Here is a 13691-nt window from a genome sequence, read left to right as displayed (position 1 = left end):
TAGAGGAGGTTCCACACTGACTTGTGCTGTTGCCCTATGGGATGATGTTCCTGGGACAGAGCTTGCACCTCTGTCATTCTTTTGAGCTGTGGAATGGGCTCAAGGGCCTGAAGTGGGGGACTGGGAAGAGAAGAGTTCTGCCTGCCCATAGCTCCTCAGAAATCACTCCATCCAAAAGTGCAACATTTAGTTGCCTTAGTGTCATTTTTGGGGTGTTTTGCTATTAGGAAAAAAGTCCAATAGCATCACCTGTTTCTGCCATAGCAGTATTGCCCACTTTGGGTTTTACAGCTCTGTACTTCCCATGGAGCTTCTTCTGACATGGATGCACAAAGTGAGTAATGACTGCTGCCTTCAGTTTCCCTCCTTCTACATTGTACAGATAGGGTTAGCCACAGAGAATCACCAGTGATCTCCAGCACCCTGTGGTTCTTGAGACATATTCAGGCAAATAGCTCTAACACCCTCTCAGAAGAGATGCTAAATAGCTGCAACCCAGCTTCCACAGGGAAAATTTAAATATTTAAAAGGATGTGAGAAATACTTCAACAGAAATCTCTCAATTAATGTGCTTTCTGTTTCTTCTTACAATTTAGGGACGTGGGATTTTTGCTAGTGGAAGTCCTTTTGATCCTGTCACTCTTCCAAGTGGACAAACTCTCTATCCTGGACAGGGTAACAATTCCTATGTGTTCCCAGGAGTTGCCCTTGGTGTTATTTCATGTGGAATGAGACATATTGATGAGGAGGTATTCCTCACGACTGCTGAGGTACTGTATTCAAAATTATTTAAATTTAGTGACTTAGTATTAATGAGCAATTAAGCAGGAAGAGCTAAACTTTAAAACAGGAAGCATACTGCTTTCTGCGTAAGGCCTTTATTTGCAAAGTTCTTTATAAATTGTATTTGAACAAGTCATTTTAAAAGAGTTAATACTTGGCCTAGGGTCACCTGACTTAAACTTTACCTTCTGTTGGGAAGGAAAAAAAAGATTTCAGTACTGTTACCGCAGGTAAATGCACATATGTACAGTTTGCATGCACAGGCACATAGGTTTGATTTTAAATTGAAGGGATTTATTATTATTGCTGTTAATAGCTTTGGGGTGACTCATGTGTGTGTGTTTTGCTTACAAAAAGTGTTGGAATTGGACTTAGAAAGCCCTGGGCAATGCATGTTGGTCTGGCCATGTCCATGCAAAGTAATTGAAAGCCTGATATTCTGGGTTTTTTTTAAAGGGTATGGAAATAAGGAAGAAGTCCTCAGTTTACCACATTAACTCCAACTGACCCAGGCTCACTTCAGGGGGAATTTCTGCCCAGTCCAGTTCATACCAGTTACAATCCACAGCACTTCATCAAAGTGCAGTGTGTACATGGGTAATGTAGGCAGTGCACCAAGGAGGCTTCCAAGCAATAAATTGGAACATTAGAATTATGGAACAGTAAAAAAAGAGGGAAAAAAAGCTGCACCAATTAGCAGATGTGTGAATGCACTATTCAGCTCCTGCAGCTTCTCTGAGGAATATTTTATTCCAGATGCTTGCTCCTTCTGTGCTCTTCATGGTTTAAAGGGAAGAAAGTGGTCCTTGGCTATCACTCAAGGACAGCTGATAGGCAGTGTGGTCCTATGACAGGCAATATGTCACACAAAGCTTTCTTAAGGGGTAGGCACTTGCATGCTGTCCTTGTTTGACTTTCACAGTTTTTTGAAGGTGCATGCTGTGGCATGTCTAAAGAGGTTTGCTAACAACCTGCCCTCTGTAAGAAAGACATTCACAATTTCCATCTTTAAAATTAGTAAAAAGCCCAGCCTGTCTCCACTGGCTTTAACCATCATAGAAGGGCAATGATCCATCTCTTAAGCCTTTTGGATAATTATATCTTCCCTTTAAATCCTCCCCTGTAATTTCAGTTGGATACAGTAATCCTCACTTCGTGGTCTAAGCTGCTGTGTTAGAGTTCCCTTACTTCATTGTAGAAGTTGCTTCATTTTGGTTTGTGTGAAATGGTTCCTATATAGTGAGAGCTGATGACAAAAGGTGGCACATGTGTGGATTGAACTGTGTTTCATGTGACAGTCTATGAAGTCAGAAAAAAAATCATCTCTGAACAAAGACATGGAACAGTCAGTGAAGTAAAATACTATCAGAAATTGTGAGGACGAATTTAAATTCCCACTTGAGGTAGAAGTTCTTTCCTGACTCTTTGGTACAGGTTTTGCTGTACAGCTCCCTTCCCTTAGTAAAATCTCTAGAAAGGTTTGACATATAAAAATGTGGGTTTTGTCTTGCATAGAAAGTTCTGTTGGTGGCAGGATCCCTGTGTATCTGCTCCCCTTACTGCTCCCAGCTCGGGCCTTTCACGCGTGGTCTCCTTACACGTGAGGGGCTGTAAGGCTTGGGTGAGCTGAGCTGATGGGTGCCAGAGGAGTCTGCCAGAAGAGGTGTCAGGGGTGTGAAGGCTGGCAGGGCTGTGTAGGCCCTTAGCTGAATAATTGCACTACAAAGCAAAAGCAAAAGTGTTCTTTTTATTTTATTTTCTTGGCTTTTTTAATGGAAGGATAAAATCAGAATAGTTTCATGGGGGTTTTAGAATAGTGCTTAGTATTCTTCATTTGAAATGGAAGCATACAAGATGCTGCAAAATTTAGAGAACCAAACCCATGCATTTTGAGTAGAGGGACTGATTGAAGTCACAAATAAGTAGTTATTATAACTAGAACAGATTTTTCTTTTAATGTTGTTTTCTTCCTGACAAGTAAAATAGAGTGTAATTTTGACTTTGGATGATAAATCTAAGGTACCTAAGCTGGAATACCTCTTAACTGTGGGCTGTTGTTCTGTGATGACAAGGGATGTTTCCTATTCTTTTAAGTCCTACCAAACACAACAAAAGAGGCAGAGAATTATGAACTAATTATATATTCTTGCATGTTTGACCTGAAGTTCAATTCAGAAATAATCCCACAAAATCTTTTCATTATGGAGAATATGTCCTCCAAAAACCAAGATGCCACCACTTGCTTTATGCCATTTTGTCTTGGTTGCCTTTCATTTAGGTTCTGCAATAATTTTTCTATTAAAAACTTGAATTAATTAATATTTAAAACACGAAAATAACCATACTGGGTTGCACTTGGGGTCTGTACAGCTTGGTATCTTCCTGTGAAAGCAATCACTAACAGAAACAGAGGTAAAGAGGATAAATAAGAGAAATACAGAGTGATCCTTCTGCTGAAGTGGCTTCTCAGATTCTGGCAATGTTTACTGTATGGCCTTCCTGTGCTGGATGTTTTATCTCTGTATGGATTTTTTTCTTCATAAATGAGCCTAGTGGCTTTTTAAACATGTTTATACATTTGAACATCTTTTGGCAGTTAGTGTCACAATTTAATTATGAGTCCTGTGGACAAAGAAACTCACAATTTTCTGCTGTTTGATGATTTGGTTTCCCTACAGTGCCATAAGAAATGTTCACCTTCAGTTGTCTTTTGCATTTCCTTTCAGTCTTCTCTTTGTCTCCTTGATCAAAAAATAATTTTTGATCATTTTACTCTGTACCCACTTCATGATTCTGCCCCATTCTTGTTTGAAGTATGTGGAGAAAAACCACACCCTGCTCAAAATGGTGTTACATTCTGGATTTATACATTGGTACAATGTTTTCTGTGACACCTCTTATTTTCTCAGTAATCCCAAAAGTTGATTCCTCATTTTTTCCCCTGCCACTGATCTGATGTTCTCAAGGAGTGTTTTTCAAATACCACATGAAGTGGGTGTCATTCTCTTTGGAAATGCTAGGGTTTGTGTTTTTGCATAGTTTTCAATGCTGTTACAGGACTATGTCTGAAGGAACAGCATGGCATCTATACAGTTGATCTTGCTACCTCTCCCACTATGAGCACTGCCCAAATATTTTGTGGCTTGTCTTCTATCAAAAACACAATCAGAAAAGAGAAGTAGTCCCCTCCTGAACCTTTAATTTTCAGTGATGTAGTAAGAGCAACTTGCTGTTTATTTCTTCAGCTTTCATCTTTCCTGCAGAGCTCTCTTAAGCTGTTAACATCAGGGACCTCATGTTGCAAGCGTCTCCTTAGGTTCAGGTGCATATCAAAGGGCTGTGTATCATTTTGAAATAACCTGGTTATGGAGAGCAGTAACTTGATTTCGTATTCTCTTAGCTCCCCCTAGAGGGGTTTTCTCTGCTGTATTTTTCAAGATCAGATTTAAAGGTAAACAAATACTTTTTCTTCACCTGTTATACTCGAGAACTGTTGCTCTTGTCAATATTTTAACTCCAAATGGAAAAACTTAGGAAAACTACCAGAATTCTGGATAGACTGCACAAGAGAATATTGAGCTCTTTTGAACCTGGAGTTACTTTAGTTCAAATTATTTACCTACTTCTGCTGGAAGGGATGCATCCAGACACCTGTTCTGATGCAGTCCTAGATGTTTACAAGCATATGTACAGGGTCTTGTTACCCACATGCTGCAGAAACTGCGGAAGGTTTATTTGTGATTTGTTTAAAGTATTTTCCTAAAATATTCCCTTAAAAGTACACTTCTTGTTTTCTCTTTGGGCTTTTTTACCAGTTGCAAGTCTCAGTGTTTCCTGGACTTCCCTGGTGTTTTCAGAACCTCTTGGTGTGTCATACATAGCTTCATCGGATGTTATCCAGAGGAGAGTTTTCCTTCTATCCACATCTGTATCACCCTGAAAGGCTATTTCAAGTCCCCAAAGACAAACAAATTGTAGCTAATGATAGCAGAAATACCAGCTGCCAGTAATTTCATTCAGAGAGTTTTACACTTAAGGGTTTCAATTCTGTTCCCTGCACAAGTTAATGTGACAACTGTCAGAATGACAGGTGCTTCTTTATATTTTAGAAGTCTTTGACCCAGCTGCAATTGTTATCTGGAATTTATATCTCACAATGAACTATTTGCTAGTTTATGTGTGCAATGGACTTACTTAAGTAACTTTTACTGTCTGAATGAGAAAAACGGTGTAACTCCCTACATTTCTAATTCTTGTGTAGCTTCTCCTGATGACAAAGGTGGTTCTAAAAAATGCTGTCTAGGTGGATTAAGCAGTATCTGTGTGATTTGCCAAAGCAGAAACATTTCTTTGCTAAAGACAATATCACTGTCTAATCAAGCTACAGCTGCATCTGCATGTCAAGTTAAACATGCTTGTGTTATTTCAGGTTATAGCAGAGCAAGTTACAGAAGAGAATTTGCAGGAAGGCCGCCTCTACCCTCCATTAGTCACCATTCAGGACGTGTCACTGAAAATCGCTGTGAGGGTAAGTCATTTCAGCCTCTTATGGCTTTTTGTCTTCCCACCAACTCTACATGGTTTGATTTTACACTTAACACACCTTCACACAAGCTGGTTTATGTCAATCGATATTTGACATGTAGCAGTTTCAAAATTAAATATTAAATTCATAAATGTAATCCAAATACAAGGAGAGCTGTGGAACTGTAGCAAGTGTGTATGTCTGTAGAGCAGAGATTCTGCTGTCTACTACAGTCATGCCAGCTGCACAGCTGAAGGGCTTTTGGCCCTTCATGGTTATCAGTTTCAACTTTTTGCTTGTCTTCTTTGACCTTTTTTATCTACAATTATTGTTTTCTCTCTTTGTCACTTGACTGTGAATAATTCCGCTCCATATGCTTTTGAAAGAATAACAAGGAGCCCTCATACTTGAACCAGTTTCTATAGCTTCATTCATTCTATATATTTAAGAAAAGAAAAATCCTTCTCGAAGTTCATGTCTTCTTAGGCAAGTAGTAACTCTGTTCTGTACATGTGAAAATGTCACTTAAATTCCTCAGGCGAAATCAAACTGTGTTTGGCAGAAACAGAGTGATAGAAATTCTTCCTCTATTTGTGCATGATATAGAAAATACAAAAGAAGGAAAATGTTACCAAGTGATTCTTTCTTCCTGTTCTCTGTTGAAACTTCATTCCTGCAAATACTTTATCTGGCTCATACAACCCAACCCAAGAGGTTTAGCATTGGCCTCTGCCTTTTCCAGGAGAACACTATCAAAATATTTTGGAATACCAAGCATTGGGTATGAATTCAGACCTTACTCAACTACAATAATTATGTGCACAGACCTGAAAATATCCTTACATAAACACCCAAAGTGTTTCTCAATCAAACTGAGTTGGGATTCAGATTAACCCTAGAAAAGAAGTCTTAATAAGGTGACTTGAGATCTCAGCTTCTCACCAAACTAGAACATTTATGTTTTAAAGAGAGCTAAGGAAAACAGGAAGAAGAGTGTCTTCCTTTTATTCAAAGGAGGAGCATTAGAGTGTTTGCCAATTAGTTTCAAGCAGATCTTTTCACAGTGCTAATGCATAAAACCTGTCTGCCAGACTTCCTTTGTTTCACAGATGAATGTCCAGTCTGAAGACACTTGCTTCTCAAATAGGTGATCTTCAGATGTGAGAGGCTACTTTGATATGTTGAGAGAGCTCCAACCCCTTCTAAACTAAACTTTGGTTGCAGCTGTATTTGTGATGCATAATTGATTCACTTAGGTATGGTCTGGGTGAGGAAAGAGTGAGCAACTATTTGTATTTCCCCAGGTATCCTGTGCACTGTGTAGGACTACTTTTTTTCCCATGAGTTTGCTGTTTTTGAAATCTATTATCAAGCTATGGCAAATACTAAACTTCTCTAATATGCAAGGAGCATGTAAGCTCTGAAGAAACCACACTTTTCTTACAGTGCTTTGGGGCGATGGTAAACCAGGATAAAGTGATGAAAGAAAAGCAATAGTAGTATCTCAGTGCTTGGGGCTTGTGGAGTATTTTATCCACCACTGCACAGTAAAAGCTAAGACACTACTGTGCAAAGAGGAACACTGTATTTGTAACAGTCTGAACATGTAATCCTGTTCAAAAGTAGCCCAAGTCAGACCCACTTAAACACAAACATCATCCTGTTGTAGTCTTATGCACGGGGTACTAACCTGGATCTAGTGCGAACACAGGTCACTGCCAGCACCAGAGAGGGTGAAGTCTTACCTTGATTTTGAACTAAGTCCTACTTTTAAATACTGTTAAGTGTACTCAGATAATTCATCAGCACTAATTAGGATTTTAATGCATCTTTCCAGGTTGCAGAAGAAGCCTACAGGAATAACACTGCCTCCATCTATCCTCAGCCCAAGGACCTTGAAGCCTTCATCCGCTCTCAGGTGTACAGTACTGATTACAACAGCTTTGTGGCTGACTCCTACACCTGGCCCGAGGAGGCCATGAAAGTGAAACTGTAAATATTTAATGAAGAATGAACAAACCAGCTGCAGTTAAAAAGCATTAAAATATTAAGGTTGTTTCTGCCTAGAAAGCCTAAGAATAGCTAATTTTTTAAGATGCAGAAAACTTTTTCTAATTCATAGTAGTTGGTTAGAAATTCACATCGGGAAATCGACAATTATACATCAGAAAATAAAAATTAATCTGAGAAGTGTATTTGTGTTTGGTTATTTTGATTGTTATTTTAACTGAGATATCCTACACTACAGTTTGACAGACCTTTTTGTAAAAAGTGGTTCTATCTTGAGTCAAGACTTTTGTCACAAACATCAGTGGGAACTTAAGCAGACAAATGGGCACTTAAAAAATGCATTTGGTGTTTTATCCACTATAGTCACGGTGTAATTTGCATAATTTGTGAACTTATTATTTGAAAAAGACCTCAAACTTTAAACAACTATAAGGTTAGACTATTTTATTCCAGAGAAAATCCTTACTGGTCACTCTTGTATGGAGCTATGAAATGAAAATTTTCTGAAAGAACCAAACCTGTAGAATCTTTTGTTCACATCTAATTAGAACATTTTAACATTATTAACAGTAACATTTAATGTTACTAACATTTAACATTAGCTAAGCATAATGTCCTGTATAAGATCAAGGATTTCATTCCCCCACCAAGATAACCACTGTTCAGATCCATTACAAATGTTTGCCCTAATTTTTTGAACTCCATGTTCTTGACAAAAAGGGAGTATCAAAATGCCAGGAATAGACTTTGAGGAATTACTAGTTCTTAAACAATTACCACTCCAAGAAAAATGTAATATATTTTTTGGATGGTTCTGGAAACAAAGGTTACTTGAACATTTTTTCTACTGTTTCTCTCTAATCTTTACTAGAGAGATTATCTCTAGAAAACCAAATATCAATTTTATTTGTCTAGCCCCTCAGGTCTGTCACAGCTGCAGATTACAGCCCAAATTCAGAGAGGTACTTTCTCCCTCACTGCCTAATGGGACCGTGCCAGCATTTTTGCCTCACTGTGCTTTTGGCAGAAGTTATGATCACACGAGCAGAACACATACCACAGTGAAGGAAAATACATTAATCATATTCTGAGCAACCAAAAACACTCTGCATTTCAATGCCATCCTCTGCATTTCAATGTACTGCTGTTGTCAGAAGGGTATTAAAACACTTCCTTGTGTTTCATTTGAAATAAAATAATCTCTGTTATTTATGTTATCATCAGCTGAGTGTGCTGAAACACAGTCTTTGAACAGCTGCTGTTGAGTGCCTGGGTGTTGGAGTCGGTCAGCCAGACCTCTGCAGCGAGTCTGCTTTTATTGCTTGGTACCCATTTTCACATTAAGCACTCGGGCACAGAGTGGGAGGTGGTGGGCTGGTGGTCCCTCAAGGCACAGCTGCTGGGGACTTTCCAGTAGTGTTCTCCAGCTACATGTTACATGAATGACCTTTAAATATGATCATGCGTTACAAACTGCAACACTCACTATCCACATCTGAAGTCAGCATGCTTCCCCTCAGGAAAACGCTGCCTAATGAACCAGTAACAGCATTGCCTCTTACAAGCTGCTGGAACATTCTCTCCATACTGATTTGACATAGAAAAAGATTCTTTAAGTTACTTGTATTTTTATGTAATATTAAAAATATATATATTTATATATGTGTATATATAGGAGATTTTTCCTATTTTCTGTATTTTACATGTATTTCCTTATGTAACGTAGAAGGGAAAACTAAACTTTGTCTCATCTGACCCATTTTCATTTCCAGGGTGCTAACAGTGTAAACATAAAATGCCATGAATTGAACAGATGAGAAATTGTTATTAACATAACCAGACACTTTGCCACATGACATCCTTGTCTCTAAATCAAAGAGACACGGATGGGATGGTGATGGATGAACCACTCGCTGGGTAAGGATGGTTGGTTGCAGAGTTGCAGTCTCGATGTCCAAGTGGAGACCAGTGGGAGTGATGTTCCTCAGGGGTTGCTATTAGCATTGTTGGCGGTGACACAGGCAGTGGGACCGACTGCGCCCTCAGCAGGTTTGCTGATGGCACCAAGCTATGTGGAGCAGTCAACACACTGGAGGGAAGGGATGTTATCCAGAGGGATAGGAGAGGTGGGTCTGTGCAAGCCTCATGGTGTTCATGGTCCTGCCCTTGGGTTGGGGCAATCCCAAGCACAAACACAGACTGGGTGGAGAATGGATTGAGAGGCCTGAGGAGAGGGACTTTGTACTGGCAGATAAGAGGCTGAGCATGAGGCAGTGATGTGCACTTGAAGCGAAAAAAGCCAACTGTATCCTAGGCTGCATCAAAAGCAGCATGACCAGCAGACTGAGCGAGGTGATTCTCACCCTCTACTCCACTTCTGTGAGACCTCACACCATTGCTTCCAGCTCTGGGACACAAACATAAAAGGAACATGGACCTGCTGGAGCAAGTCCAGAGGAGGGCCACAAAAAAGGATCAGAGGGCTGGAGCATCTCTCCTATGACAACTGGCTGAGAGAACTGGGATTGTTCAGCCTGGAGAAGAGAAGGCTTTGGCAAGACCTTATAGCACTTTCCAGTACCTGAAGGGAGCCTACAAGGATCTGGCTGGAAAGGGACTTTTTTATAAGTGCATGTAGTGACAGGACAAGGTGGGGAATGTTTTAAACTGAGAGTAGTTTTATGAGATGGGAAGGAATTCACACAGTACAGTACAGAAGAGGAGTCAGAAGCATATAATTCCTAACACATTGTGGAATGTTTATCACTTTGCAAGTGCTTTGAGGCATGGCTCACAGAGACAAATATCAGTTTTAGTCTTAGAAAATCAGTGAACACGTCTCAGAAATGTGTCAGTTCAGCACAAAAGCTGAGATTAACTACTTGAACCATTCATCTCAGATGTTAAAGCTTCCCTTTTCACAGTAACTGTAAGGCAAAATATTTCAGTGTTAGCAACACCTCTTCCTCTCCAGAATTAGAACTCCTTAGTTTCTCTAATTGTCTGAAAGTTTTCCTTCAACACCAAATAAAATCTGAAAAATGTGTCCACTTTGGTGCTGTTTCAGGAATTCTAGAAACTGGCCAAGATCCATGTGATAGTCATTCCTCAGGCCATAATCACCATGTGCCTGAAACTGTAGGTCTTCAAAACTGTGAAAGAGACGAAGATTATCAATGCTTCCCTCCGTTTCTATATTCTCCACGTGCTTGCATGAAATATGCTTCCAGTTGGGGTATCTAATAACACGCCAGAACTCTTCACAGTTTTCTTGGAGTCCCTCCACACAGATGATACCAGGTTTACCAGTTAGGCAGAAGCCAGTCAGATTTAACTTCTTTGCACAGTCAAAAATCTTTTTCCTCAGTTCTTGCCTGTAGATGTGATGGCTGTAGATCCACATGCGATGCAGCGTTTCCTTAACCCTGACTTCTTTAGAAGCGCACTCAGACGAGGCCTTACTGTTTTCCAAGAAAGGCAGGCTGTTGTCCTTCACCCACTGCACAGCCTCACACACACACAGATCTCCTGAATCCAGAGAGCTGATGTGAGACTCCAGACCAGTATTGAGCTGCAACTGTTGCTGTCTGTGCAGAGCATCTGATCTGGCAAAGAGCTGAGGAGCCACCCGAGGGTACATATGAGGAAGGAGAACCTGCAATTCCACCTTTAAAACAGAACACACACAGAGCAAATGAATTCTGCAGCTACTGAAGACACTCTAGATTCTTCTTCCCTGTCAGTGGCAGATTATGAGGAGATGTAATTAAGATTGCAGCATCCTACTGACTGGAATTATTTCCACTTCCCTTTTTTCCCAATAACCCGTTCTTTTGTCTGTTCCTTTTCTTCTGTTGCATCATACTGTCACTCTCACAACGCTTCCCATGTTATCCAGGCAGCTTTTTTGCTTTTCACAGAACTAATGCTATGGCTTGGGAGAAGGTACACAGTTATCTTCAAGAATCCCTTACCAAATGCACATAACTAATGAACTCAGCCCAGCTGGTGGGAAAAAAGGCCAAGAGTTACATGAAATGGTGTTTGTGATTGCACCTACTGTATATAGAGACACAGTGGCAGGAGTGTTGGAAATACTTGATCTTTAATGTTGCTCCCAACCCAAACCATTCTATGATTCTGTGCATTACCATTATTTTAAGCAAGTATTCACCATAAAGAGGAATCAGGATTATAGGGGATGAAAAAATATATGTATATTTCAGGTCAGGGAGACCTCTAGATTATCTTTGCTGATCTCTTATGAACATTGGACTGTTGAATTTCTCTTGATTATTCCCACAGTGCCTTCAAATGGAGCACCACAGTTCTTTGGCAGCTGAACCCTGTTTCTAGTCCAAGAGCAGGAAAGGATTTATGTGTCCTCATTGCTTCAAGCTCCTGTAGACTACTAGGGGGTACTCACTACAGTGTGCAATCATATGATTAGTCCTGCAGAGAGAAGTGAATCATGAAATGACTAATTATCTTTCCAAGATCCTTGACAAACTGGCATGGAAAAAGCCTACACAAGCCCTCCCTACATGGTTCCTTAAATTTCTCTCTGAAGGTTGGTGAAAGGGTGAATTTTAGAAAGATACCTTAGCTTGTACCTAAAATTACAAAGAAATCTCATCTCATTACCCAGTAAATTGTTCTAATGTTTGATTACCTTCATTCCATGGAAAATGGCTTTTAGGCTGAGTTTGTCTGTTCTCAGTTTCTAGTCACTGCATTGCACTTTGACCTGTGTTCTCTGTGCAAGTATTTACATCAATTAGTTAAATCCCTTTCTTCAGTCAGTTAAGCTGTTGTAACTCCTTATACTGCGAGTTTGGTTTCTCTGCTCATAGGCTGGTTTTGTTTCTGTGTTCTTGTGACTCCTTGTAATTGCATTCTGCCATTTGGGGTTATTTTTACATTATTATATTTCTAATGCAGATGTTAGGAGCAGCCAAGATTTTCTGTTACTCTTGACTTTTCAAACAGCAAACATGTGGTGGCTTTTTTACCCCCTTTTTTCTGGGCAGAGTTTTCAAGTGTGTGCAGGAGTAAAGACACCACCACCCATGAACAAGTCTCCTTGGGCAGCTCTCACCTTCGCCTCCCCTACATCTAGAGTGATTCGATATTCCAGCTGCGGGGGCAGGGCTCCGTCAGAATTCCTCAGGTAGCGCTGGATGCTGGGCACGGCATCCGCATCCAGACTGAATTCTCCTCTTTTGGGAAACATCGAAAGGAGCATTTCCACTTCCAGCAGCTGGAGCTCCAGGCATTCTTTTACCGTGGCAGCCATCGCACTGCCCTCCACGCACGCCTGGAACGAGAGGGCTGGAGTCAAACCCTGGGGTTTAGCACATGCTGAGCATGTTCAGCACCACAAGGAAGCCCCACGATTCTTTAAGGGCAGAATTTGGTTAAACACGGCTGGACCGAGCGCTCGGCAGCCGGGCCCTCACAGCCCCGCAGCGGGCAGGGGTGGTCGGGCGGAGCCTTGCGGGCTCCCTGCCGGGCTCAGGGATGGGAAAGAGCACGGAATGGATTCCCGCGTGGATGTGCGTGGGCAGTGACACATCATTTGTGTTATTTATCAGCACATACACCCGGTGTTGTCTGGGTGTCGTGGCTCAACCCCAGCCGGCAGCCAAGCCCCACACAGCCGCTCCGCCACCCGCAGGACGGGGAGGAGAATCGGAAGGGTAAAGGTAGGAAACTCACTGTTTGAGATAAAGGCAGTTCCATAGGGAAAGGAAAAGCCGCACACACAAGCAAAGCAAGGAATGAATTCACAGCTTCCCGTGGGCAGGCGGGTGTTCAGCCATCCCCAGGAGAGCAGGGCCCCATCACACCTCACAGTGATTTGGGAACACAAATACCATCGCTGCAAACATTCCCCCATTCCTCCTCCTTCCCCACCTTTATGCACTGAGCGTGATGTTCCGTGGTCTGGAATGTCCCTTTGGTCAGCTGGGGTCACCTGTCCTGGCTGTGTCTCCCCCCAGGCTCCCCCAGCCCCCCACCAGCCTGGCAGTACGAGAAGCAGAAAAGGCCTTGGCTCTGTGTAAGCCCTGCCCAGCAATAACAGAAACATCTCCGCATTATCAACCCTGTGTTCAGCACAAATCCAAAACACAGCCCCGTACCAGCCACTGGAAGAAAATTAACCCCGCCCCAGCCAAAAGCAGCGCGCTGTGGGGACAGCTGTGTAATCCAGGCGCGGTGTCGGTGAAGCCGTGCGAGGCCGCCTGGCACATCCAACCCACCCCCCCCGCCGGCCGCCATTCCCGGACGTTCCGCCGCGCGCTCCCGGCATGGGCGGAGCGGCGCCTGCGCGGCGGCGGCTCCGGGCGGGGGCGTGGCCCGGGCGCCACGC

The 13691-nt window shown here is 41.8% G+C and overlaps 2 protein-coding genes across 4 annotated transcripts in view; one reads left to right on the top strand and one right to left on the bottom strand.

Moving 5' to 3' along the window:
• The window catches only part of ME1 (malic enzyme 1), a 154122-nt gene extending 146621 nt beyond the window's left edge, over window positions 1-7501 (top strand). For both annotated transcript variants that reach the window (XM_058835049.1, XM_058835050.1), the window contains exons 12-14: window positions 597-770; window positions 5213-5311; window positions 7146-7501. In XM_058835049.1, the coding sequence (XP_058691032.1) occupies window positions 597-770; window positions 5213-5311; window positions 7146-7304 (432 nt within the window). In that variant the 3' untranslated portion in view covers window positions 7305-7501. The remainder of the gene's footprint in view (window positions 1-596; window positions 771-5212; window positions 5312-7145) is intronic.
• A 150-nt stretch (window positions 7502-7651) lies between these two features.
• On the bottom strand, window positions 7652-13630 carry RWDD2A (RWD domain containing 2A). 2 transcript variants are annotated; one of them, XM_058835051.1, is made up of 3 exons: window positions 13462-13630; window positions 12417-12635; window positions 7652-10985 (listed from the first exon to the last, which is right to left on the bottom strand). In XM_058835051.1, exons 1-3 carry the CDS (start codon window positions 13570-13572, stop codon window positions 10314-10316), a joined length of 1002 nt encoding a protein of 333 aa, XP_058691034.1. In that variant the 5' UTR covers window positions 13573-13630; the 3' UTR covers window positions 7652-10313. The 2 variants fall into 2 exon arrangements, with proteins under 2 accessions (XP_058691034.1, XP_058691035.1); XM_058835052.1 differs by lacking the exon at window positions 13462-13630 and adding an exon at window positions 13235-13436.
• Between the last annotated feature and the right edge of the window lie 61 nt (window positions 13631-13691).

Source organism: Poecile atricapillus, chromosome 3 (assembly GCF_030490865.1).
Source record: "Poecile atricapillus isolate bPoeAtr1 chromosome 3, bPoeAtr1.hap1, whole genome shotgun sequence".
Lineage (NCBI taxonomy): Eukaryota > Metazoa > Chordata > Aves > Passeriformes > Paridae > Poecile > Poecile atricapillus.
Note: the sequence above shows the minus strand (reverse complement) of the source record. Positions and strands in the feature narration are given on the sequence as shown.